The 27609-nt window shown below is 37.4% G+C and overlaps 2 protein-coding genes across 2 annotated transcripts in view; both read right to left on the bottom strand.

Moving 5' to 3' along the window:
- Positions 1–27609, bottom strand: part of LOC125785743 (uncharacterized) — a 399129-nt gene that overhangs the window by 144677 nt on the left and 226843 nt on the right. The window lies entirely within an intron of this gene.
- On the bottom strand, positions 8616–26564 carry LOC111190592 (protein FAM200B-like). The gene is made up of 3 exons (XM_049470046.1): positions 25023–26564; positions 22958–23105; positions 8616–8788 (listed from the first exon to the last, which is right to left on the bottom strand). The coding sequence occupies exons 1-3, from the start codon at positions 26562–26564 to the stop codon at positions 8616–8618; spliced, it is 1863 nt and encodes a 620-aa protein (XP_049326003.1).

Here is a 27609-nt window from a genome sequence, read left to right as displayed (position 1 = left end):
CGTGACCTGTGCTCCCCTGTGTCTCCCGTCTTAGTAGATTTCCACCTGTGTCTCATTTGTAGCTCCGCCCCTTCCCCAGGTGTTTCTAATTCTAGAGTGTTTCTTGTTTCCTTATATAGATCCCCTGTGCCACTTTGTCTCTGTCGGTCTTTGCACCTTCCCCTGTCGTTTGTCTCTCTGTGTTTCATAGCCTCTGTTCCTCGCGCCCTTAGTCTCTGTGTTTATCTATAGTTTTATGTTTCTAGTCTCTTGTTTATTTCAGTTAGTTCCTTGTAGATACCCCTGCTTAGTGTTTATTTTTCTAGTTTATTTCCATTGTATATATTCCCTGTTTATTTATTGTCTTTTTCTCTAGTTGGTTTAGTTTATGTTCTCTGATTTGTTTTGGTTTATGGTTATTTGTGTATCTTTGTTTCGTGTTCCTCATTCAGTGTTTCTTTGTTATTTATTTATTAAATTATTTATATATCGCCCTACCTGCACTTCCTGCTACGTTTCACACAACAGTACATTCATACAGTCAGCTAATTTATTTTTACCTTTTAGTTGCATAAAACACAAACATAACATGATTCATAAACTTTAAATTTTAAAATGTACCCATACTCACTAGTTGATATGTGATACTACAATAAGCATAGTGAAAATAAAAACACAACAAGCAGAAATAATAATGTTAAGAAAGAAAACTTTATTAAATTAAAAGAAAAAAAATCTTCATAAAGGGAGCTAACGCTGCCGCCCGCATTCATCCCTGTGGACAAAATAATCTGAATTAGTAACAGCGGTTTACGGAGAACACGCTCATAATTTACACATAAAATCACTGAGTTACAGGTTAATCTAGTCATTCCCTCTAACAATTAAATTATTTACACATTAAATCACTGAATTACAGGTTAATCTACAGTTATTCCCTCTAACAATTAAACTATTTACACATTAAACCACTCAGTTATACGTAACAGTGACTTAAGACAGTTAAAGGTTTTATACTGGGCGGCCAGGTTATCTTAGTTTCCTAGCGGGGGTTTCCTCAGCGCTGCAGCCGCGTTTGGTACTCTGTAAGGCGGCTAGATCCGTGTTAGCTTACCCGGTAAATTAGCGTGATAAGCTAACGGTAGATTCAGACGGTCAGGTCTTACATTTAATAAAGTACAGGCAAAAACAACACTGGAAAACAACTTAAAACAGTCTAAAATATACTAGTCTGATAAACCCACGCAGCGGTGAGTGGAAATACAGGAGGGAATTACTTACATTTGTACAGAAACTCCCCTTAGTGCCGGCTCCGTCCGCCATGTTTTTAAATCTGAGCGCTGGAACTCTGTGCTGGTGAAATGCATCATGGGATTGCCTTCGCCATGAAGGATACATCTCACGCTGCCTTCAGAATCGGGGTAAAATAAGGCAGCTGCCCAGGTAGGAGCACACGCTACCTTCCGAATGGGACAGTCCTTTTCTCGGGAGCGTGCCTATGCTGCCTGAAAATGCTGCCTAGTTGGGCAGCTCCCTTCAGATTGGACCGCAGCTATTGTGTATTTACTTCGGGATGTTTTGGACTTGAAGACTGGTCTTTTATTTTTGGACCAGGAAAAGGCTTTTGACCGGGTTGAACGCGGCTATCTGTGGAAAGTTCTGGAGAACTTTGGGTTCAACCCTGGGTTCATAGCCATGATAAAGGTTCTGTACAATGAAATCGAGAGTGTACTAAAAGTTAACGGTGGTTTATGTGCTTCTTTTTCTGACACAGGGGTATCAGACAAGGATGTGCTCTCTCTGGTATGCTGTATTCTCTGGCAATTGAACCCCTGTTAGTCAAGCTAAGAGCCTGCATTTCTGGATTGACTGTACCTGGCTGTAATACTCCTGTATGTCTCTCTGCTTATGCTGATGATCTGGCAGTTTTAACAAGTACCCAGAAAGATATAGACATTTTAGCTGATATTTTAAATGATTTTAAGGTTTTATCCTCTGCAAAGGTTAAATGGCTTAAGAGTGAAGCAGTTTTAGATGGACATTGGGATGGTGGGGAACCTGTACATCCTGATGGGCTGATGTGTACCTGGGTGTATATTTGGGGGACAGCACCTGTACTGAAAAGAACTGGGATGGTGTAGTCAAAAAAGTAAAAGGTTGTCTCAGAAAATGGAAATGGTTATGTGTGGACCCCCCTCCCAATCTCCTGGCGAACCTCCAGGCTGTGCTAGTGGATTTCTTCTGGGATCGCCTGCACTGGGTTCCACAAGGACTTTTATATCTGCCGAAAGAGAACGGCCAGCAGGACGGCTGCCTTCCGGCTTCACTTCATTCAAAGACTCCTTGCTGGTCCTGCGGAACTGGTTTGGAGGGATGTCTCATGCAGGCTTCTGAAAGCAGCAGGAGATCTGGGTATGGACAGGACTTTGTTTTTAATGGATTTTTAAACTTTGAACTTTGCTGCATTGCCTGTTTTTTCCCTGGGACTTTTTAGAATTTTTTTTTTTTTTACTTTTTTAAAAGACAATTGCAGACTGGATTATCACTACACTGGATTTTAGAGGAACCTTTGATCTGTGGTACTCGTTTGGACTTGGCGGGACTGTCACCCCTGCACTGACCAGAGTCGTGTTGTCCTCCGGGGTCACTACCCTCCGTCATGTGGTGGATGCTGCAGGTCCTGATCTCGCGGATGCAGAGGACATGGCGGTGAGGTTGGGGATGAGATCCCTGCGGCTGGTGGCTCGTCTTCTCCAGGGCTGGAGGTCGGCGCTCTCTCCGGGGGAGCGGGAACAGGTGAGGGACTACAGTGCAGGGGTGGTCAGCCCTGTGGAGGATGACCCGTTTCCTGAGGTCAACATCACGCCGGAGGATTTTGAGGGCCCCCTCCTGGAGTGTGCGGGGGAATCCTGCATGAACCTGAGCACAGTGTCAGGTAAACTGCTGTACAGAGCCTGCGTAAAGGTACAGAATAAAAAACTACTGCACAGTAGGACTGACACTCCATGGCGTGATGTTTTTAACTAGAGTGAGGATGTAAAGCCTGAGTGGAGAGCACTGTACAAACCACCATTAGCTAAGAAAGTTGCTGATCTGCAGTGGAGAATTTTACGTATTATCTCAGTTAACACTTTTATTTCAGTTTTAAACCCTGAGATTTTACCACAGTGTCCTTTCTGCTCCCAGAGAGAAACTGTTTTTCATGCTTTTATGCATTGTTTTAGGCTGCTTCCTTTATTTGATGTTTTGAAGACTGTTTTTATGTCTTTTAACATCACTTTTACTCTCCAGACTTTTATCCTTGGTTTTAAATATGTCAAGAGTACTAAGTTCAAGTGTCAGCTCATTAATTTTATCCTTAGGTGGCGGGTAGTGCTGACTGTGACGTCACACTGACATTCTCAAGGCTGGTCAGATCCAGAATTTTAATTGATTTTAATTACTATAAAAGTATGTGGAATATAGCAGCCTTTAAATCTGTGTGGTGCTGGGACGAGGCCGTTTGCTCAATCGATGAGGGGGAGCTTTGCTTTGCTGTTGAGTTCATTTAATTCACATGAGCTATTTTTTTTGTTTGTTTTTTTATCCAATTGTGGTCACCTTATTTTAATCATTGATTAATGTATGATTTTACTGTATTCTAAGATGACAGCTTGACCGTTGATTGGTTGAAAGGGACCATCAAAAGTCTCTCTCTCTCTCAGGTGAGTAATGGGAGAGAATTGTGGGTGGAGACTACAAAAGGACCTGAACCAAGATGGCTGACAGAGAGAGAGAGAGAGAGGACCGTGCGGCATGCTTAAAGGCCAACATGCTCTTGTAGCCTATTTTATTGTATTACTTCTCTAATGTGGTTAATTTAACCCCTCTTTTTGGCTAAAAGACTACTCACTGTCTTGGCTGTACCACCTGGGTATGCAAACAGGTAAGATAGGTGCACCTGTACGTTTTTATATCATAGAGGAATTGTTTGTATAGGTCCCTAGGTAAGAGGGCGGGTGCTACTCCTTGTATTTATGTTATTAGTTAGGAAGTAACTAGGGTTGCAGCGGTAACCGGTTTCACGGTATACCATGGTATTAAAATGCACGGTTATCATACCGTGTGTGTTTGCTTATTACCGGTAAAACGCAAGCCAGCGGAGAAACTCACCCGCGCATGCGCAACTCTGCTCCGCTTCAGCTGCTCAGCACACAGCGGTGAGAACAGCAGAAAGTGCATCAGACTAAACAAATCTCCGTCCGCCTACAAAAAGGCTAAACTAAAATCAGCAGTGTGGGACTATTTCAGAGACCCGCCGAACGCACCCGAGGATGGTTATCCGATTTGTAATCAATGTGGACGTAAAGTCACAGCTAAAGGTGGACATACGTCAAACCTGTTCTCCCATCTCCATGAACACCACCCCGCCGTGCAGCGCAAAGTATGTGTTTAGTTTATAATTTTAATCTGAACCTAAATAAAACCTCTTTGTAGTCGTGCACAACCCATGCGGTAAGCGCCCGCAAAAGCGCTGAGTTATCCGAAATTTGGGCACGCAGGTACAGGCGTGAAGTGCGTGCTACGACGGATTCACGTGTCCGTGTAAAGGTCCTGGCCGGACTGGATGTGAAAGACGCCATTCATTTACATGCGTTCATTTTCAAATTCTGACGTGCCTGTTTTTCATGTGTTAAAACCAGACTCAGAAATAAATCCCCTCTATCTGGTTATATACCAACTTGGCAGTAAAACGGACGTTTACAACAGTTGTTGATCAGACACTGACCCAGGCTCAGTTTATCAGATATTAAATAATTTAAACTTAAATAATTGTACTGAATATTTTAAACACAGGATCTTTACTTCTTAGAGGACATGTAATGTGTGACGTGTGTGTGTGTGTGTGTGTGTGTGTGTGTGTGTGTGTATATATATATATATATATATATATATATATATATATATATATATTTTTTTTTTTTTTTTTTTTATTATTATTATTATTTTTTATACACCCTTAATGCCCTTAAGAGTAGTGGAAAAACCTGGTTTCCTTCACCTAATGGTGTACAGTTTATTTTTTTTTTAAGGAGACATTATCTATATAGTTGTTCCAGGTTTCTACAATAAATAGTTAATTGAACAAAAAACCTTTGTTGTAATTTCTTTAAGGGTCAGTTTAATAATATATGTAACAAACTGTGATACCGTGATAACCGTGATACCGCGGTATTTTCCGAGAAGGTTATCATACCGTGAAAATCTCATACCGTTGCAACCCTAGAAGTAACTTTTCTTTATAGACCGTTTCAATAATAACAGAGCTACTGCGCATGTCTGTTCCTTTGACGCTTCCGGTGGCGCTGTTTTCAAGTATAAAGCTGTCAAAATGACGAGCGCGTATTTCACAAGTCTCCCGAACATAGATTATAGTATTTCTTACACGTTATAGTAAGAAATTAGTAATTAGTGATAAAACCTCTTTTCCTGATCCTCTTGATAAGGATATAAGAGAAGTTTTTTGTCTGATTTTAAACGTTTGCCAGAGGTGATCTACCCAGATGTGATCAGTATCTTGTTGAAACGGAGGCAGTGAAAGGGCACCGCAGTCTGAGCGCATATAATTAATTTCTCAGTGTAAAAGTTGTGAATATTTGTTCCTGTAGTAGAGAAGCATCACTATAGTGTTTGATGAGGTTGGAGCGAGTCAGACTCTATCCAGCACGTACTCTGCATGATTTATAGATCAGAAGGAGGGAGGAGTTGAGAGCGGACGCTGTAACTGCAGGCAGGTCAGCAGAGTGAAAAACCAAAGCAGGCGTGTTTACTATGGAGGACCAAAAATGACATAAATATAAAAAAATAAATGCACATATAAATGTATAAATAATTATATAAATGAATAAATAAATAAATACACGCATAAATAATTGTATAAATAAATGAATAAATATGTGGAATAAATCAATAAATAAACGTTAAAATAAATAAATGAATAAATAAATGCACATACAAATGAATAAATATATAAATAAATAAGAAATCTATTTTATATATTTATTTACTTATACATATATTTATGCACATATTTATTTATTTATACATTCATATGAGAATTTATTTCAACATTTATTTATTCATTCATTTGTATATATATTTATTTCTACATTTAAATGTTTATTTATTTATTTATACTTATGTCTTTTTTGGGCCTCCATAGTTTACCTGTTTAAAAAAACATTTGAGAATCTGCTGGTAATGAGCTGATTTTCAGTGTTTGTGACTCTCAGATTAGGTGAAGTTTGCAGTCATGTTGCAGCAGTTCTTGTGGCTGTGTGTTAGGGAAGGTTTAAATTCCCCATCTGTGACATCAGAACCATGTTTGTGGTTACGTACAGACAAAAAGGTTGGTAAAGACAATAACTATTGTTTTGTCTTGCTGATTATTTTAAATAATTAACTCATTTTTTAAAAAGCAGTGTGTAAAATTGACGAACCGGCATCATTCTTCTAGATTGATCCAAAACCAGTTTCAGACATTGATTTCCGTAAACCAGTCAGAGGCAGAGCAGATATGAGCAGTGAGCCTTCACAGCATTCCATCTCTGTGACAGAAGTATCACCAAATATGCTTTTCAAGCATTTGAAGGTGGGCTAAATGTTTACTAAAAGAAGTTGTAAGTTCTGGCAGTGTAGAATTTTCAGAACACATTTTGCTTGTCTTTTTACCACAGGACGACATCCCAGGGTGTGCACTCTTAACAACAATGAGGCAAAATAGTGATACAGATACTGCATCAGAAAGTGAACAGCAGGCAGAGCACCATGAACATGGCAGAGAGAGCAGTCAGAATACTCTGATGGCTGAAGCTGAAACTGTTGGTGTGAAAGCTATGGCCTCACAAGAGGTGAACACACACACAATAGGGTCTGATACCATTACAGATGAGCAGAGAAAGTTAGCTGTAAAAGAATCAACACAAAGTGAGATTACAGAAATCCCAAAGCCACTTACTCACCTATTCAACTGAAAATAGCGCACTCTTTCTGAAGCTGAACTTGAACAGGAGCTTGATGACTCAATGGAAAACATGCTTTTGTCATATTCTGAACATACAGAACAGAACATACAATTGGCCAATCAAACTGTGAATTGTGGTTTGAACAAAGGCAGGGTCGAATCACTGCCAGTCACTTTGATGAAGTGGTGAAATGCAGAACAGCTCATGCAAGCGTGACATCAAAAATCATGGGGTACCCATCCAGCAAAAATATAGACGCTTTAGTCTGGGGAAAGGGGAACGAAAAATTAGCTAAAGAGGCATTTATGTCAAACCAGGAAAGCTGCCATCAGAGTTTAAAGGTAGAGGACACTGGTGGTTAATCCAAAATACCCTCATTTAGGGGCAAGCCCCGATGGATTAGTGCACTGCAAGTGCTGCCCATCAGCTGTACTTGAGATCAAATGCCCTGCAAAATGTGCTCAAATGATTGTAAGTGAAGCCTCCAAAAATGCTGACTTTTGTCTAGAGCAAAATTATCTGCTGAAAAAGAACCATGCATACTACACACAAATACAAGGGAAAATGGCAGTCTGTGAACTCCAAACATCCTACTTTGTAATATGGACTGTTTTTTACCAGTGTTTTAACACACTTACTGAACCAGTGGCTTATCCAAATTAAATACATTTATCAACAGTTGCAACTGTGTCTTTATCTCTTCGCTTTACTAAGTTTATAGGAAGTGTCTGACGCAGAATGTGATAGTTTTTAATTTGGCCAATTGCTCTTTCAACATGGATCCTCATTCTTGACATCTGCCTGGACCTGGACACCTCCAGTCCTGAGAGCCGTGTTCGTCCATGAGTCGAAGCTGGTATTAGCAGCTGGGCACATTTAGTGGCAAAATACTCTGGGAAATTGAATTCCCTGTCAGCCAAAACTACATCACCATCTTCTAAAAAATCAATGAAGTTGGACGATTTGGTAATGGTTTTGTCACTGGCTCTGCTGCCCCAGGCTTTTGAAAGAAAGGTGACGGCTCCTGTTGGACTAACACCAACAAGAAATTTGATGGTGTTGTGAGATTTGTAGTTAGAGTAGGTTAATGCTCTTGCATGGAGTGATGTTGGTCTGTCAATGTAAATCTCACTGCAATCAATGATGCACCTGACTAAACTGAAAGGGGGATTTCTTTTAACATCCTCCTCTCCTTTGAAGGCCAGTGAATTAAGCACTTGAGGCGCTGTGCCATTACATTCAGCCAGTCATGAAATATTACAGAAACTCTTCCCCAACTGCAATAAAACCGGTACGCAAGATCCCGGTGAGTAAGTCCAAGGCGCAGTTTCATCAATATCATGTAGAACTGCAAAGCTGGTGAAGGTGAGACTGTGCATGGCATCCAAGCATTTGTGAGGGATGTCAGCAGGGTGAAGAATACCTTTGATGAGGGGAGGCCAGTATAAAATCTGATTATCTGATCATTCTTTAGATCTACTGATGTTTCCAGCAATTTATTTGGATCAGAGATTATGAGCATTTTTGTCTCCAGGCTCTTTAATCGTTCCCTCAAACTGGCATTCTCTTTCTGCAGCTCTGCAATATCCTTCATAGAGTGATCTGTTCCAGTAGACACACCTGTGAAGTTGGTCACATGAGGTCCAGGTGCATCCAGCTCCATGTCCTCCACTGCTCTCTCCATAGACTGGGCTGCACTCTTCTAATTAACCTCTGATATCGGTCGATTTTATTGGATGGGTCTGGTCTGTGAGGAAGCTTTGATGGGATGTAATCAGGACTGTGAGGGTCATCTGATGGCTTACCTATAGAAAGAAAGAAACACAAAGAAGGGAATAAGCAATTAGAATAAAATATGTCTTAGTTACTGAGAAAGTTAAATAAATAATTAATTCTGAGCTAAAGGTAAACCAAAGAAATGCTTAGTCCATACTTTCAGAAATACCTGCATCAGACTATGCCTCAAATGTGCTCTTGTAACAAACATTTCATGACCAGGTGAACTCAATTTGTTAGAAATTCTTATAAAATTGTAATTCAATTTCAAAAATTCAATTTCTAATGGCCAAGAGCACATGCCAGTGCAAATGTGACCCTAAATGGTGTTCTATGCAAAAATAAACAAACAAGTTACAGCAGGCATGTGTATGGTGTAGTTAAACAGCCACATGAGATTGCTGTGTTGTTGGTTGTGTTCAGTGTATGTACAGAGATCATAAAAGGATCATAATCTGACACACAAACAAACCTCAATTCCTTACTTAATTAAACCAAATAAACCCTTAGTTCATCATTTTGATTTTAAATATTCATCTAAACATTCATCCAATTAAACAATTTAAACAATTAAATTAAAAGAGACCTGTGCTCTGTAATGCATCATCTTGAACACAGAAGTAATATTACACTACACATACAATGTAATGTATATATATTTTAATGTCTTCCTGTTGTATTTTGCTAAGAGCTGTATCTACTTACACTTTTACACTATATTAATAAAATTCTATATATTTTTAATTGTTGGAAGTTAAATATGAAAGTGTTGCAATATATTACATATGAATTAGAAGATTATTCACGTGGCTTCAATATAATGTTATGTGAAACAAAACAAGTGGGTAATGAGCACAACCACCAAAGAACATCCAATTTAATACAGATATCTACTTAGCTAGTGTTAGCTAACGTAGCTAACTAAAGGGTTTCAAGGCTTAGTTCACTAAACTTTACCGGCGCATGGTCCATAATCTAAACGCTGTTTATGACAAAAACATGGATAACTTTAGCTAGCTTAACAATTTAAACGGTGGTATCTTATATAAATTGACTTACCCGAGATAAAATGTGTGCTGCAGACCCTTGAGTTGCTAGTCGGTACCCAGCCATCTCTCTTCACAGCAGCAATCCAGGCAATTCACTGAGCTCTGTCTTTTGGGAATCTGTACACTTTAATTTCTTAATTTCATTGGGATATCTTGTCATATTAACAAAAATAAGGATATAAAAGAACATAAAAAAACTGCAGTGACTGGTTAGCATCTAGATTTTCATTTCTAATTAGCATTCCACCTTAAAAAGTCCACCTTAACACAATTTGCGCCAAATCAGAGAATAAAACAGCCCAAAATACACATAAAACTGTGCTTTAACTTGGATTAAACAACACCAGACACACAGACAAAACAAAAGCATAAACTCATAGTCATTTTTTTCCTAAAATATTTTAGCTAAGTACCTGAACTTTTTGGCTGCTTTGTTTGAATCCACTTGCTCTGTAAAGCTTTTGGCAGGATCGACCAGATATACAGTCTGGTTGACAGTGTTAATGTACTGAAAATTAGAATCAAGTAACGTCATTAAACAGGGCTTAATTTTCAAAAAAATAAGCCATTTTTAGAGTGTACATGAGGGTATAAGTGAAGTACTAACCAGAAACCTCCAATGGCTGTTTTCTATATTTACAAATGAGACAATTGTCTGGTAATTGTCGAAGTTCACCTATAAAACAGTATAAATATTATTAATTATATTCTATAACATTGATGTCAGACAAAAACTTGTATCTTCAATCTTTCATTGTACAGGAGAAGAAAAATACTTTACTTTTAATGTATATCATTGAATTCAAAGAGGATTATCATTTACTTTGGACTATTCATCATTACATTTACTTAAATTATGGCATATTCCGCAGAATCGTTGCCATTTCTGTCCCCCTGGAAAGTACATGTATAAATTTACTTTCAAATACATTTTAGCATAGTGTGTTTTATATTTACCTAATTGCAAAATTAAGATACGTTATAAAAAAAATAATAATAAAAACTACTTGGAACACTAGCAAAACAGCATTTGTTACCTGTCTCCACTCTCTAACTATAAACTTTACCATGAAATATAATTATTAAAATCCTTCAGAGATGTATTTTTTTGCATTGTTTTGTGACTCCAAATACCAATTTGTTTTTAAATAAATTAATAATATTGTAGTTAAAATACACATTTTAGTTGTGTCCCTGGGTTTCACAATGGTAACACTTTCTTGATAGAATATCATAGGAATTGGCAGACTTGCTGTTGAACATGTTTTTTTTAAATGTCACATGAGTTTTGGTAACAGGACGGAGAAAAATGTAACCATCTTTGGATTAAAAACCTTGTAAAACATTAAATAAAAGCTGCCCGAGTTTCACCACTACATGTTTTGAATAGTTAAATATGTGTTATTACATTCATTGTTAAAAAAGGTTGTTTTTTGGAAGAGTTACAACAATCAAATGGCACCCATTTGGTGGAATTGCCCTTAAATATTTTCATAAAAAGGCCTAGTAAAATTAAAAAGTAATGAAAACTGAGATACAAGTCTTTTGTCTTTCAGCAATACACTTTAAATAACACTTTAAATAAATGTAATTCAATCATGGACTCTGGTTTGATTGTGTTTTCAATGTGAAAATATCTCTATGGAACTACAAAATATCCTTGGGTGACAAAAATACAACCACATTCTGATAATCAAACTTAAAATTATAATGTTCACCTAAACCACATAAATGACTTTCTATTTTTATCAATATACCCAACCTTGTGTTTCTTCTACATTGGATTTATTTATTATAATACCTTTTAATTGTTATTAATCATTTTTTGTATTAAAGTAAGAAATGTAAATGACCAAACCTGTTCTTCTGGGCTCTTCTCTGGCTTTTTCTCGCCTTTCATCTGCCTCTTCTTTTGGGCTTTTCCAATGGAAGTCTTAGACACTGGGGAATCATCCTATTGTTGCATTGCAACACAAAATAGTATTAAATCTCATTTAATGAATTTTATTTGTGCAAAATTGTACCATGTTCCTTTTCTTATCACAATACTGTTCTCCAAAGCCTTACAGGTTATTTAAATGTTCAATAGTAACTAGTCGTCTTTCTGTGTAACTTTTGTAGTCACTTCAACAGTAAATTGTTGCTGTTAACTGTTTATAAAGTTTGATATATTTAAATAATACCTTTGTGATAGCACTTTTAAAAGTGAATGGCTTGCGTATTGGAGACGTGTATCTCCCCCTCTTTTTCTGCTGACGCTCTTTCCATTTCTCAAGTTGCACTCTGTATGTCTGAAATAAATTGAAGTGCACAAAACCAATAAATAAGGATTAAAATTACTTTGCAGAGCAAGACCAAGACAAACACACATTTATTTAATTTATAATTGAGCATTTTGTGAACTTTGTGAATTTCAGCAAAATATTAAAAACCTTTATAAATCTGAGAACATTATTAATTGCAGTGGCCATCACTTTACATTTTCAAAGGTCAGCAACTTTTGCATTTTCTTTTGTTAAAGATTACAAAAACATGTTTTTGGCCTCAGTAAATATCACATATATCATATATCATACAAATTTTGCAAAAGAGGACAACAAGGAAAATCTTAAGGAAATACTCAATGGGGGTAAAGGGAAAAAATAGTACATACTATATAGTACCATATGACCATATATGAAACTTGACCATGATGTGATACATGTAATGTGCAAACCTTTTTTTTAAGGACCCGTTTACTGTCCTCATACTCCTTCAGCAGAGCAGTGTGGGCTGCTTGGTACTACTGCATCCCCTAAAACAGATATGTTTAGGTCCCACTGGCTCTTTTCCATTATTCCTTGAGTTTTATTGTCTTCTGTTATGTTCTGATAAAGTAATCACATAATTACACAAAACAATATACATGAGAAGTTAAGGTAAATAGGACTTTAATAAAGTAAGCAATTTGTTTATTTACTTAATGCATTTCAATTAATTGTTTTTTGATTTGTTTCAGGACTCTGTATCTCTTTGTATACTCCTTGTATACATGTCCTGTTCCGTGTCGTCCAAGGTCACCTTTGCATTGAAATAAATAATACAATATTTTATTGGCATAAATACACTGCTGTTAATATAATTATAAAAAATAATTGTCATTGTATTGATTTTTTACCAACCTAGCATTATGCCAGTCCACAATGCAGCATATGGGAGAAGGAACTTCGAAATGTGGGACACGAGACCTTTGCAGAAATACAGGTTGGGTTCCCCATTCTCCATATCAAGTGGAGCTTGTGAAATTACTTCCTTGAAATGTCTGCCAAAGTTGTTGCTCCCCTTGATAAACTTCAATTAAAAGAGGAAAACTTTTCAGGTCGACATTGATAGATCCTATTAACCTCAGTGGGTACTGTTATGCCATCCATAATATACTTAATTTCACAAACTAATAAAACATAATGAGAAGTTACATTTTTGACCTTGACTTGGTACAATTCCCTAAAAAGTCCAAATGCTTTCTAAAAACATTTATTCCATCAGTGCATAGCTTTGTCTGTGTGTCTTCAGCACGTTTTTGATTGTGGTACACAGCCGTCTCATCCAGATGGAACCCTTTATTTTGCAGCCAACACTGCAAATTATTGAAATGTTTTTCAACACTGGGCCCACTGTATGGACTGGAAAACACTACAGCAGCACTTTCCACCATGTCATCCAATTCTCGCAAAGAACTGGCTGTTGTGAAGAGCCCAAACACATGCATAGAGAGGTGGTAGTGGTTTGGAGCGCTGTGAATATGTATACAAAAGAAAACATTACAAACATTTAAAAATAGACTGTTAATAAACACAGATTTTGTATAGTATTCAAACTATAAACTAGATTCACACTATATTACCAATATTTTTTTTTTCATATTTGTTGAAAATGTTAAAAGACTTGTTTGGATTATTTCACACCGATGTTAGCACTCATAAAAATACTTACTCTTTTATTGGATTAAGTTATAAATTGGGTATAAAGACATTTTATTAAGATTGTTTGATAAACAATGTCAATTTGCTGTTGTGTGTATCTAGCCTGCACAATAAATTCTGATATGCCGCCTATGAATTACCTCTAAAGTAATACCTATGAAACACAAATCTTCTCACTAAAAGTACGTTTAACTCACAATGACTTATTAATTATGCAATTTAGCCATTCAACATGTTATGGAAATAACAGGGTATGCTTACTACTTCTTGCACATGTCTTTGGCATTCTTCATGACATGGCTGAGGCAGCGATGAAGTATTGGTAAATCAAAGTCTTCTTTTGTTGCTTTTCCACTTGCAATGGTGTAATAGTGGTTCATGGTATCCTGCAGATTTTTCTTTGCAAATGATGAACATATTGCCTGCATTAATACCATTGACCCGTCACAAATAAGCATTATGGGTACCCTCATGCCTTTTCTTCCATAGGTCCGTGCAACATCAGTCTGGAATGCCTCAAGAAAATATGTTACAGAGGCTGTGGTGTGGTCACAAGTAAGATAGGTTGCAACAGGCAAGGGAGATGAACCTTTTTGTGGATTTCTGACCACCACCTCATAAACATAGAACGGAGGAGAACCCTTCTCTTTCTTTTTGATGCTGCCTGTAGCATCCAGATACACAATGTCTTCCCGGCATCTGTCCTGAAAAATCTCAATGCCCCTTATGGACCATAGCATAACACCCTTTGGGTGCAAAAATACCTTCTGCAGAACTTCATCTGGACCATTTGTTTTTTGTTCAACCATAATCTGCAGGCTCCGGATCTCATTGCTGTGTTGACGACTTTTTTTACGTACTTCCCACGAGATATTTTTCAATACCTGAGGAGTAGGAGCCTCGTCTCTGCAGCCAGAAGCCAACACATCATCCTCTATTTGTGTCAACCTTTGAAGATACATGCTTCTGGGTAATTGTGTTTGTAAACCTTCTCCTATCCGGACTCTTTCATCTGCTCTTACAGGTCGTCGTTTTAATTCTGTAGCATGGGCTCCTTGCACTTACGGCTCTGACGCATTTCCGTTTTCAAATAATGCGGCTCGGACGTTTCCGGTTGTATTGTTTACATTCGCCTGTATAGGCAAAACTTAATATTTTTACTAGCGAGAGGTCAAAATGAGTATCCAGCGTGAAGTTTTCAATCCGTTTTCAGCACTGTTGTGTTCCTTTTTGCACGGCGTCTGCTAAGTTTTAAGGAAGCTTTAAGCTAATAAATCTAATAAACAGTGGGTAATGAACATTAGTCGGGACCACTTTACCATTTCGCCGTATTAAAGGTCTGTAGCAAACATTTCATACCAGACTACCTGGTTAAACCAGAAACGTCAGAAGCTTGGAGACGACTGGCAAAGCATGCAGTGCCACTGCTTTTTAAATGGAATAATTAACGTTACAGCACCCAGGCTCCACGTGATTGGGAGAGGAGATCAGCGTACTTGCCTGAATGATCCACCAGCTAGCATTTTTATTATTATTATAGCGAGATATTATTATTATTATTGTTGTTATTATTATTATAATAGCTAATTATTATTATTATTATTATTATTATTATTATTATTATTAATATTATTAAAATATTATAGCTAGCATTTGTATTCTTATTTTTTACTAATATAGCTAGCGTTTTTATTATTAGTATAGCTTGATATTATTATTATTATTATAGCTAGCATTATTATTATTATTATTATTATTATTATTATTATTATGGCTATATATTATTATAAATTGTACTATTTTTATTATTATTATTATTATTATTATTGCTAGCATTTTTATTATTATAGCCAGCATTTGTCTAATTATTTTTATAATGATTATTATAGTTTGCGTTATTATTATTACTAGCATTTTATTAGACTTCCATTTGATAACAGGAGAAACTATCAATAATGCACCTAGCAAGCTAGTTAGCTATGCTAGCTAATGCTGAGCTATGTGGGCTAACGTAAAATATAAGAAAAAAAACTTTGTAGTGTGTAGGTATGATATAGTTTATAGGCATATAGTTTAAAGCCTTTCTCTAGTTTTCTAGTGGTAGGCTTTACTGGTCTCCTTGACGTTGAGGTTAATTTTTAGAAGCTCTTGTAAACACCAGCTGATAATACTGCCATAACGAGTGTATTGGAAAAGCCAAACAGGAAATGCTGGAGCAGCACTGATGAGAATGCGGAAGTAGTTGTGCAAAGAGCGCATTGTGAATGCTTTGTAGAAGATGTAAAATCATGGATGTCGCACAACTTCCTCCTATTAAATAGTGATAAAACAGAAGTTCTCCTATTAGGCCCCAAAGCTGCTAGAAATAAATGATCAGACTTAATGCTAAATCTGGCGACTTCTCCGTCACCCCTGGTTCAGCAGCTAAAAAGGAGTCATCATAGAATTAGATCTAGCATTCGATAAACACATATCTAATGTTACTAGAACAGCTTTTCTACACCTCCGTAATATTGCCAAGCTAAGAAATGCCCTATCACTGCATGACGCAGAAAAATTAGTACATGCCTTCATTACCTCAAGGCTAGATTATTGTAATGCGCTACTGTCTGGATGTTCCGGCAGTAACTTAAATAAACTTCAGCTAGTTCAAAATGCTGCAGCCAGGGTCCTTACTAAAACGAGAAAATTTGACCATATTAGTCCAGTACTATCAGCATTGCACTGGCTTCCAGTCAAATTCCACATAGACTATAAAATTCTCCTGTTAGCGTATAAAGCCCTACACGGGCTCGCTCCTGAGTATTTACAAGACCTCATCTCCTGTTATGAACCACCGCGATTACTCAGATCTCAGGGTGCTGGTTTCTTAGTAGTTCCTAAAATTCAGAGGAGCTCTGCAGGAGGAAGAGCTTTCTCTTATAAAGCTTCTTAACTCTGGAATAATCTCCCCGAATATGTTCGGGACTCAGACACAGTCTCGATCTTTAAGTCTAGACTGAAAACTTACTTGTTTAGTTTAGCTTTTGGTAATTAATGTTTTTGCCTTTAGATAAGGCTGCAGATTCAGGGGTTCATGGACAGAGGGAATTGTGGTAAACTGAGATGCTGGTGCTGTTGTTCTCCCACTGCACACGGTCACTCAGGTTTGTGGACGGTGGAGTGGGTGGATGCTGGTGTTTCAGGGAGCCTCCATGTCTATGTTACCTTCTGGCTCTCTGCCTTTAGTTAGGCTGTTTTATTTAGATCTGCCGGAGTCATTAGCCACACTCTGATAATGTTTTATATTCTCTGTTTTACATAAATCCAGTCAAAACTAATTCCATCTATCTGCCTTCCTCCGAGTTACTGACTGCCCACCTGTCTGACCCCCGATACTGATGGATGTTGGACCCTCAGGCTCTCATGTCCTCTGTCTGGCCAGACTGGAAGTTACTGAAGTCAGCTCTTCTCCATCCACCACCACAGATCAGCTGCTCATCATCCATCTTACTCTATAAGCCATTAGTGGAGCTGCTATACACCTGAATATATAAAACCTATATGGATGTATGAAAGACTTTTTAAAATTAATTTAAAAGCCATTTGACCAGTGGTAGGATGGTCCCCCCTTTAATGTGAGTCTTGGTCCTCCCAGTGTTTCTTCCTCCTCCTGCAGCTCTGAGGGAGTTTTTCACTGGGGGTTCTGTATTATGTATATTCTATGTTTAATGTTTTGCCTGATTCTTTGTCCTGTAATCATGTTTCTGTAAAGCTGCTTTGTGCCAACACCAGTTGTAAAAAGCGCTATACAAATAAATTTGATTTGATTTGATTTTGATGTTCGCCTTGAAATTTTACCTCTGCCTTTAGGTCTTTCTCACTGTTTACAGTCACAGTAACAGTGATCGGGCAATCCTCAAAGCGGCAGTAACCAAGACACCAGAACTCAGGGCTTGCTTTTTTGGATCCTATAATTTTAAGTTTGTGTCTTTTGAATGCAATTGAGCAATATGGATATATGGTTTGTAATCCTTTAGAGATTACATTTGTCCACTGAAGTCCTTTAAAACCTCTCTGCTTTCTTTTTTGTTTGATATTCTCCCAATCTTTCCGGTCAATGAAGAAGTATGAGGGTTTCTGTGGGACTGGGATTTTGAGGAATCCTTGTTCATCAGATGTGCTTGATACTGGGCTCTAATAAAAAGCAAAAAAATATTAGTCTGACCAAATGTCTCTTTTTATCATGCAATACAGTGAAACAATAACTCATTTCTCATAAAACAGATCCTCAGTTGATCAGTTATAACAGCTGCTGCCTATTTTAGTACGGTTGCTATTTAAACGACACAGACTGAAGGTGTGAAAATATACTGTTGGCAGGGTATAAGACAGCAATGCGCCTTGCACACGGTGTAAGATAGGGCCCTAGCTGTTAATTATTCATAAAAATACCAGCTTAATTTGGACATTTCCATACAACCGATACCGTTGGATTTTCTGCATGGACACAAGAAACATTCTATTATATGGAATTATTATTCAACTGTGCCTATTTGAATTTAGCTGAGAATGCTAATTTAGTTACAACAAACTACATAAATGCATTAGTGCGTTGTTTAAGCAAACTACAATGTCCATAATTAGTACATAAGTTTGCATTATACACCTGTAAGGGGTTTGCTTCAGTACTTTTCACCCCTCAAACCACCCCCCCCCCCTCACACAATTGTGACTAACTTTTTCAGGTGACTTTTGTCCATCCTCCTTGGTCCAACTGTCGTCTTTGTCTTTTAGAGGAGATGGTGACATTGCTGGTGCCTGCTTAGAAAGAAAGAAAGAAAGAAAGAAAGAAAGAATTTAGCTATCACTGATAGTTGTTCAAAACCAAATACATTTAAGAAATTAAAATGATGTCTAACATTTTCAGGTGACTTTTGTCCATCCTCCTTGTCCCTGCTGTCATCTTTATCTTGTTGAGTTGATGGTGACAAATCTGCTGCATGCTTTGAAAGAAAGACAGCATGTCTTTGCTTTGTTTCTTACAAACAAGCATTTTAATTTTTTTGAAGCAAACGTAAGAAAATAAAAACCTTATTCTCTACTATGCACAGAACAGATTCTGTCACTTTCTGCTAAAAGACGCATTTTACAAATCTTAACATTAAAGTAAAGCTGTAAAGGACGTTTTGTAATAAATGTCAGATAAGAAATTTTAGGTACACACCTTATGGCATTCATGCACTCTCCGGAGTCTGTAACCATTACGTTTATTGTTGGGAATTCCAAGTTCACTGCATACTTTACCCCAGAAGTCTGTAACATTCGACAGACTTGCATCCAATTTTATGTCACTAATCTGCAGATCTTTAATTTTATTCAAAATTTCCTCTCTTTGGATGGTTCTGATTTTGTTCTGGGGAAAAAATGTAGATCATTGTTGTAAAAACATATCAAATTTAATATTTAATATAATATTAAGTCAGAAAAAGAAGTTATACTCACCCCAAATATAACAAATGTGTATACTTTGTATAAAATCAAAAGGAAGAACATATTATAGCATCACAGCATACAATAACTTACTAAAATCATTTGACCACAATGAACTTTGCAATATTAGTATAGCGTTTTAGGGACACTCATTATAATATTATGAGAATTAAGTCATAATATTACAGGAATAACGTCATAATATAACAATATTAAAGTAATAAAATGATATCCTCTTTCCCGAAGTGAAACTTATCACTATAATATTAACTTTTACACCTTTCACAGGTTCTGTTTCAGTTTTTTAATGGTGAAGCTGGATGAAAAGCTGGTGGTCCACGCACAAACATACCCAACCTGCACTTGATCAGCATGGTGTAATGTTGCATTAGATTTTTTATGCATTATTTATGCTTGGTGCTACTTGTCATGTTGGTCGACCAGTCTTGGTGATGCTGGTCAAACAGCCCAGCTGTATAAGGTAGATAATGCTTGTAAACTATTAAAAAAAACATATCCTATGCTAGTCAACATCTAAACTGATCATTTAGTCTAACCAGGGTTTACAAAAAGTTTCCATAACAATCTTAGATGATCGGGCGAGCATCATAATGAGCACTTTCTTAATGCTAATATGATTTGGGAACTGGGCCAAGCTTGAAAACTGGAACTGGTCCGGACTTTTTTCAGCTGGGTAATCAATTAATAGTTTAAATAAAACATACAAATATTAAAACAATTTAGTTAAGCCAATTAAAATGCATTAAATAGAGCTACAGCTTCAGATTAAATGAGTAACGTTAGTGTAACCGATTGTTGCTCTCACACCTTTAACTCATATTACTGTATACAGGCCCGTAGCCAGCATTGTGATGGGGGGGGATCTTTTTCCCCCAAAAGTGGACTTCATTTGGCTCTCTACTCCAATGCCCCCTAAATACACGAACACACTTCAAACCTTTTAATTTAGACATATTTTATTTATTATAAGTTTGTTGTGAATCTGTTGTTGCTGTTCTTATTTGTTCGTCTGTTGCTCCCCACTGTTAACATACATTTGATATAAATGTAATTGTTACTCAAACTTCCTACATCTGTGATGTGACTTCATTGTCTGTCTCTGTTGCTCACCTCAGTTGTCTGTTGCTTTGTTCCATTGTCTCTGTTGCTGCCCTCCATTGTCTGTCTCTGATGTTGCTGTCCTTTATTGTCTATCTCTCTACTATTGACATAAATAGATAAGAATTACTTCATTAGGAACACTATCGGTATGGTCATTTAAACTTAAACATGAATTAATAATAATATAAATTGAAGTGTTCTGTCTTATTCAAATCTTCCTATAACTGTGCTGGGACTTCGTTTTTCATAACTTTCATAAACCAGGCATATTTCGCCCTAAATGTTTATTTTCTGAAAGGAGATACGGCTAAATAGGCTAGATAACTGAAAAGCTTTAAAATGGCATATTGGGTGTCTACATTGAACCTATAAGTATTCATAAACACAGCCAGATATTAAATATTATATTTTTCTGGTCCGCCGGCGGGCCAGGGCGTGTTAAGAGGTTAACCCCCTTTTTACACCTCTATACTGTATTTTATAAATGGCCTTAGGAGCAACAGGCATGTTGAGAGTAAAATACACCCTAGCTTGATCGTCAGCATTGCAGAGTGAGTGACTGAATGTTACTGTCACTTAACCTACATTTCTTAAAAATCAACTAAAATCCAGACTTTGGATTTATCGCAATAATAACAGTAATAATCCGGTGTTACATGTACAATTATACTATTGGGCTAAGCTGAGCACTAAGCACTCAGCAACTTACCGATTTTGGGCCTTTTTTTTTAACAAGTCACCAATATTAGTAACAATGTTACCGCCGTTTTCTTCCGTTTTCGCTCCTTGTCTTCTTTTTTACCCATTTTCTCAAGTAACTTTCCCCTGATTCTTATTCTTTCCACAAGCTAAGAACAGAAATGGGGGAATTACCGCCACCTACTGGATTGGTGTAAAACAGTCTGAACAAAATGTGTAAAGAGAAACATTAACAATTTTTCTTACTCGTCACTACTCTGGGGGCAGGCGGGGGGGGGGCGATTGGGGTGGCTGAGGGGGGGTTGTGGGGGATGGGGGGGGGTATCGAACGAACCCTTCGATCCCCCCTGGCTACGGGCCTGGTATATCTGAATAACTCAATAGAGTGGATTCAGAATGCTAATTACCCCTTTAGGAGCTCAGCCTCCACTAGTGGTAAACATTTGGAATATAAATCTATAAATAAATAGCACAAAGCTTCCATGCACCTGTGTGCAAGCCAGACAAACAGTGGGAATTTTCTTTTTCACAATATATTTTTTGAATTACATAATTACATAATTCGTTTCAGTAATAATTATGTATATTACAGAAAATGTATTTTGTGTTTAAAATTAAGCTTTACATAATACGTAAAACAGTAACTTTTGTTTTTTTTTACAATTTCAGAAGGGACCACGCATGATAATGTGTATAAACATGTAAGTAATACCCAAACTTTCTGAAAAAAGAATAATAGATAAACAAAAATATTAAATGATTACAGGTATATTATATGATTCATATATCAAGGTACACTACAAAAAAATAATATGTTTTTCCACAACCCTAAAACTGCCATTTCACCTAGTTTAATTTGCCAAAGCAATTAAAGCAAAGCATAGTTTATAATATACACTATTCCATGACAATTCTATATTAATGACAATTTTATTACATTAAATAATATTAACAAATTAAATAATTGTGGTCTGCTGATGGGGGGACTCCTAGGAGCAGTACTGGTTATACAGTGAACAGTCTGACCAGGGACAACTAAATCTGTCTGCAGGTTAGACCCCTGCACTAAGGTGTTAAAAACCTTTCTCAGGATGGCCTTCTCCACTCCAAACCAGTTCAGTCTTTAGTCTGACGTTACTTTTATTTGGTTGTTGATGAGATTAAATCCCAGTATGGCAGTATGGTATAATCTTCATCACTTGTAATGGAAGTCAGTGTAAAGGAGTTTATTATTTATTATTTCAGTTCATTTAGGAGAAATTCTATTGGTCCATTTATCAAGAAATTTGTAAGGGACAGTTTGTGTGTTTAAATTATATAGTAATCTAAAAAATCGACGTACAGGTACAGTGAAATGAAATAACATTCCTACAAAACCATGTTGCAACATGGAACTACAATACAATAGACAAACATACAAAAAGTGCACGGTCTGACGAAGTGCAACATAAAACTATAATACTACAATAAATACAATATATACAACAGACATGAGACAATTAAACAGACAGAACAGTGCACTACTGATATGGTACAGTGAAATGTGTGTGGTGAGGATAAGGTGCAGAGATTTGTAACATACTGTAACATATAGAACATACATGATCACAGCAGATACTGAGGTAGAGAGATTATAGATTTTATGAATGAAGCAGCAAATATTGCAGATAGGAATAGAAATTTCAGTCAGACATTTCTGTGCGCTGAGTGTGTTTGTGTTAGTGTGATGGGTGAGTTCAGTACAGTTATTGTGTGTGTGTGTGTGAAGATTGCTGGGGGGGTGTTCAGTTTAGTTCTGTGTGAGTTGGGTGTGTGTTGAGGAGTCTGACTGCTTGGTGTATAAAGCTGTTGCAGAGTCTGGTAGTGGAGTCTTGGGTGCTCCTGTATCTTCTGCCAGACGGCATCAGAGTGAAGTGTTCGTGTGAGAGATGGGTGGGGTCGTCCACAATGCTGTTGGCTTTGCGGGGGCAGTGTGTGGTGTAGATCTCCACGATGGAGGACAGAGAGACTCCGATAATCTTCTCAGCTGTCCTCACTATCCACTGTAGGGTCTTGCAATCTGAGATGTTGCAATCTGAGATGTTGCAGTTCCTAAACTAGACATGCAGGTGCTCAAGATGCTCTCTACAGTCCCTTTGTAAAACATGGTGATGAGGATGGGGGGTGGGAGATGTGCTTTCTTCAGTCTCCGCAGGAAGTAGAGGAGCTGCTGGGATTTCTTTGTTAGGGAGCTGGTGTTAAGGGACCAGTTAAGGTTCTCTGCAGTGTGAACACAGAGGAACACAGTATTCTTCACAATGTCCACTGCAGTGAATGTACTATAAACAAAATAAAATATATTATTACGAATACTAAAGGAACAATTCATTATTGTTGTTATTATTATGTAGACAAAAAATATATATATGAAACAATAATTAAATTAAATGGATTTTATTGAGATTTGACGTGAAGGACCAACACAAACTATTACATAATTATGAAGTAGAATAAAAACTATATATATTTTTTAAACTTTTGGTTAAATAAAAATCTGAAAAGTGTGACGTGAGTAGTATTCAGCCCCCTTTACTCTGAAACCCTAAATAAAATTCAGTGCAATCAATTGCCTTCAGAATAAGTCATTAGAGTGTAGATGTGTGTAATTTAGTCTCAATATAAATACAGCTGTTCTGTGAAGTCCTCAGTGGTTTGTTAGAAAACACTAGCGAACAAACAGCATCATGAAAACCAAGGAACTCACCAGACAGGTCAGAAATAAAGTTGTGGAGAAGTTTAAAGCAGGGTTAGGTTATAAAAACATATCCAAAGCTGTAAGCATCCCAAGGAGCACTGTTTTATCCATCATCCAAAAATTTTAAATGTATTCGAAGTCCTGAGAGAGAGATGATGCAGAGAACGAAGTTTGACATTGAGTTTGAAGAGAAGTACATACGCAATACACATTAAGTAAAACCCTGCCCCTTATGTGTGGTATAGTCTGATTTGAGTAGGTTATATTGCTCATTAAATTCAAATAAATAATACATTACAGTTTGGGAACAAATTTATCATACGTTTATATTACTCGCATCTAGGCTGAAATAAACATATGAGTATTTTAAAAAATATATTAACTGAATGACACACAGGTCAGCCATCAAGATTAACTAATGCAGGGGTTCTCAACTGGTCTCAGCCCGGGACCCACATTTTCTCATGGTCATTAAGTCGCGACCCACTTTTGTATAATGCAAACCAACAAATTTATTTTTGAAAAGTGAACTTCAAAAATATGTAAACATACATATGCATTCAAAGTGAATTTAAAAGTAATAAAAACGTGCAGTACCATGCAAACTGTATGTATACAAGTAACTACAATAAAATTAAACATCAAAACTGCATAAAATAAATAAGGCCACAAAATTAGATATATCACTTCTCTGCATTCATCATCCTTTAGTAAAAAAATAGAAGGACCATGCCAACTGCATGTGTAAAAGTTACTGCAAAAAAATAAATATTAAAACTGCATAAAATAAATAAGGCGACAAAATTAGATATATCACTTCTCTGCATTCAGCATTCTTTAGTAAAAAAAATAGAAGGACCATGCCAACTGCATGTGTAAAAGTTACTGCAAAAAAATAAATATCAAAACTGCATAAAATAAATAAATCTACAAAACCAGATGTTTTCACCCAACCTGTCTTTTGTGAAAATCAGTGAGACAATTGGGCATGTACTTTACTTTTGATCAGAGTTTCAAAGTCTGGGGTGACAGTAGACAGAGTTACTCTCAGATCATGCTCAGTGTTCAACCTGTTTCTCTGCTTTGATTTTAGCTGGACCAAGGTGGAAAAGCCACTTTCACAAAGGTAGGTTGTGCTGAATGGTAGGATCGTTTTGATTGCAAGAGAGGCGAGAGATGAATACTCAGCCATCACATCGCTGCACCAGAATTGGGAAAGACTTACGTCGCCGAATCTCTTTTTCAGTGTCTGGTCACATGACAGCTCCACCAGCTGATGTTCTTCGTTGCTTGGTAACATGACGCTTTCCATGTTGACGCTGAAAGGGTCGCGTATCCAGGCATTACTATTATCTCCGTGCCTCTCAGGGAAGTAGTCGTCAAACCGAGCTTGAAGTTTACTGAGATGCTCCTTGATCGTTTTTTTCAGGTAATTTTTGGCCGTGGTGTCCAGCTGCTGTACTTCCTGGCGAACGTTTGGAAACATGTCCAGTCTGTCTTTGGATAAATGATTTACCCACAGTGTGATCTTTTTCTTGAACGCAACAACTTTGTCTGACTGTTCAAAAATGTTGTGTCCTTTTCCCTGCATAGACACGTTTAACGCGTTGAGGTGCTCAAAAATATCAGCAAGATATGCAACAAGTGCGAGCCAGGTGTTATTGTCAAACAGTTCAGCATATACGGAGTTGTTCTCTGAGAGGAAGGTGGCGATTTCTGTTTTTAGTTCGTAAAAGCGTGACAAGACCTTACCCCTCGACAGCCAGCGCACTTCGGAGTGATACAACACCTGCATGTGCTCAGAGCCCAAATCTTTGCATAGATTTGAAAAGCAGCGGCTGCTCTTAGCACTCCGTTTTATGTGGTTCACCACTTTGATGACATCTTGCAAAGCTTCATTAAGATCAGGAACCATATTCTTAGCCGCCAGTGCCTCTCGGTGCAAAAAGCAGTGGTTCCAAGTCGCATTAGGTGCCCTCGTCAGAATTTGTTTCACCACACCTGAGTGTTTCCCGGTCATGGAGGCAGCGCCGTCAGTTGTGATTCCAACGCAGTATTCCCAGCTTAAACCCACTGAGCTCAAGTACAAGTCCACGGAGTTGAAAATGTCCTCTGCTTTGGTAGTGGTGGGGAGTTCTCTGCTGCAGAGAAATTGCTCCTGCAAATCACCATCCCACACATGTCTCACATAAACCAGTAAAATAGCATGGTTAGCTATGTCCGTGGATTCATCCATCTGTAATGCGAAGTATGGGCTTGTCTGGACGCGAGCTGTAGTCTGCTGTTTTATGTTATCAGACATGTCTTTAATACGCCGCGCTATAGTATCGTTGGACAGGGGTATTGTTTTAAGTTTGTCTGCCGCTGCACCATCCAGCACCTCTCTTACCATGTCCATTGCAGCAGGTAAAATCAGCTCTTCGGCTATTGTGTGGGGTTTCTTTGCCTTCGCAATACGGAAAGCTACGTGGTAAGACGCCCGGAGCGCTTGCTCTTGTTTGGAGCACGATGCTGTCAGACACTTCTTTGATGCCTTTAGCTCATGAAGTCGTCTTTGAAAAAACTCCACCGGCTTGTCCTTATATGCGGGATGTTTCGTTTGTAGATGTCTCATTAGTTTGGAGGGTTTCATGCTCGCATGTGCCAGCACTTCATTGCAAATGACACACTGGGGTTTCTGACCCTGTTTGTCCTCAATGAACGAAAACCCACATTTCAGATACTCCGGGCTGTATTTGCGTTTCGCCATCTTCTCACCGAACGTCATCACAAACTAACGCGTGTCTCTCTGTCTCATTTCAAGATTTTCAAGATAAAAGACCGTTAAAAAATCAGACGAGCATAATCTTTTTTTTTTTTTTTTTTTTTTTTTTGCAAAGCTGTCCGCGACCCACCCAGAACGTGTCCGCGACCCACTTTTGGGTCGCGACCCACCAGTTGAGAAACGCTGAACTAATGAACTGTCTGTTTGTGTAAGGAAATGCAAGACCACAGACACAGTTCTAGTTAAAGCCTGAAGTGTCAGGTCAAGAAAAATCTCAGATAATTAGAGGAGAAGGATAGTGAAAACAATCATAGTCAACCCACAGACCAGCTCCAAAGACATCATCTACAACATCACCCTGCACTTTGGACAAGGAAAAACTGTATGGGAGAGTAATGCAAAAAAAGCCACAGAGATACAAAATAATTTCTTTTAATAAAACTATACATACTGAGTGAAAACTATATTTTTTGTTATATATAAAGAGATCTTTTAATCGACACTTCATAATGTCTTGTTAATAAATGTAATAAAACAAAAGTGGTGTACTATCAGGACTATAGGAAATTGACCTCTAATATCAGACAAATTTCTTTTTAATAATAATAAATTGACAAATCGAAATGTTTTGTTATTAAGTGAGTGACACATACAAGTGGTGTACTATCAGTAGTATATGAAATTGAAATGTGATATCAGACAGATTTATCTTAATAGCAGTCTAAACATTGTGTAAAATTACATAAATGTTACAATTTAAAGGGCCTTTATTTTGAAATGACACATCAAAATGTTCTGATATTAATTGAGTGAAACATACAAGTAGTGTACTATCAGGACTATCTGAAATTGAACTGTGATATCAGACAGATTTATTTTAATAACAGTCTAAACATTGTGTAAAATTACATAAATGTTACAATTTAAAGGGCCTTTATTTTGAAATGACACATTATAATGCCCTGCTATTAGGCTTGTTCGAGATGCGGCTGCGCCACGCCTTGCTGGTCAGCGAGAGCAGCCGCGTGCAGGTGGGCGGGGTGGAGGA

The sequence above is a fragment of the Astyanax mexicanus genome, chromosome 21, assembly GCF_023375975.1.
Source record: "Astyanax mexicanus isolate ESR-SI-001 chromosome 21, AstMex3_surface, whole genome shotgun sequence".
Classification (NCBI taxonomy): Eukaryota; Metazoa; Chordata; class Actinopteri; order Characiformes; family Acestrorhamphidae; genus Astyanax; species Astyanax mexicanus.
Note: the sequence above shows the minus strand (reverse complement) of the source record. Positions and strands in the feature narration are given on the sequence as shown.

Excerpts from the sequence above, each read along its gene's own strand:
- LOC111190592 (XM_049470046.1), bottom strand. The coding sequence starts at position 26,564 with ATGACGTTCGGTGAGAAGATGGCGAAACGCAAATACAGCCCGGAGTAT. Across the intron at positions 23,106-25,022 it reads TGAAAAAGAGATTCGGCGAC|TGGATAGTGAGGACAGCTGA; the intron begins GTAAGTCTTTCC and ends AAGACCCTACAG. Across the intron at positions 8,789-22,957 it reads CTTCACTCTGATGCCGTCTG|GTAAGCCATCAGATGACCCT; the intron begins GCAGAAGATACA and ends TTCTTTCTATAG.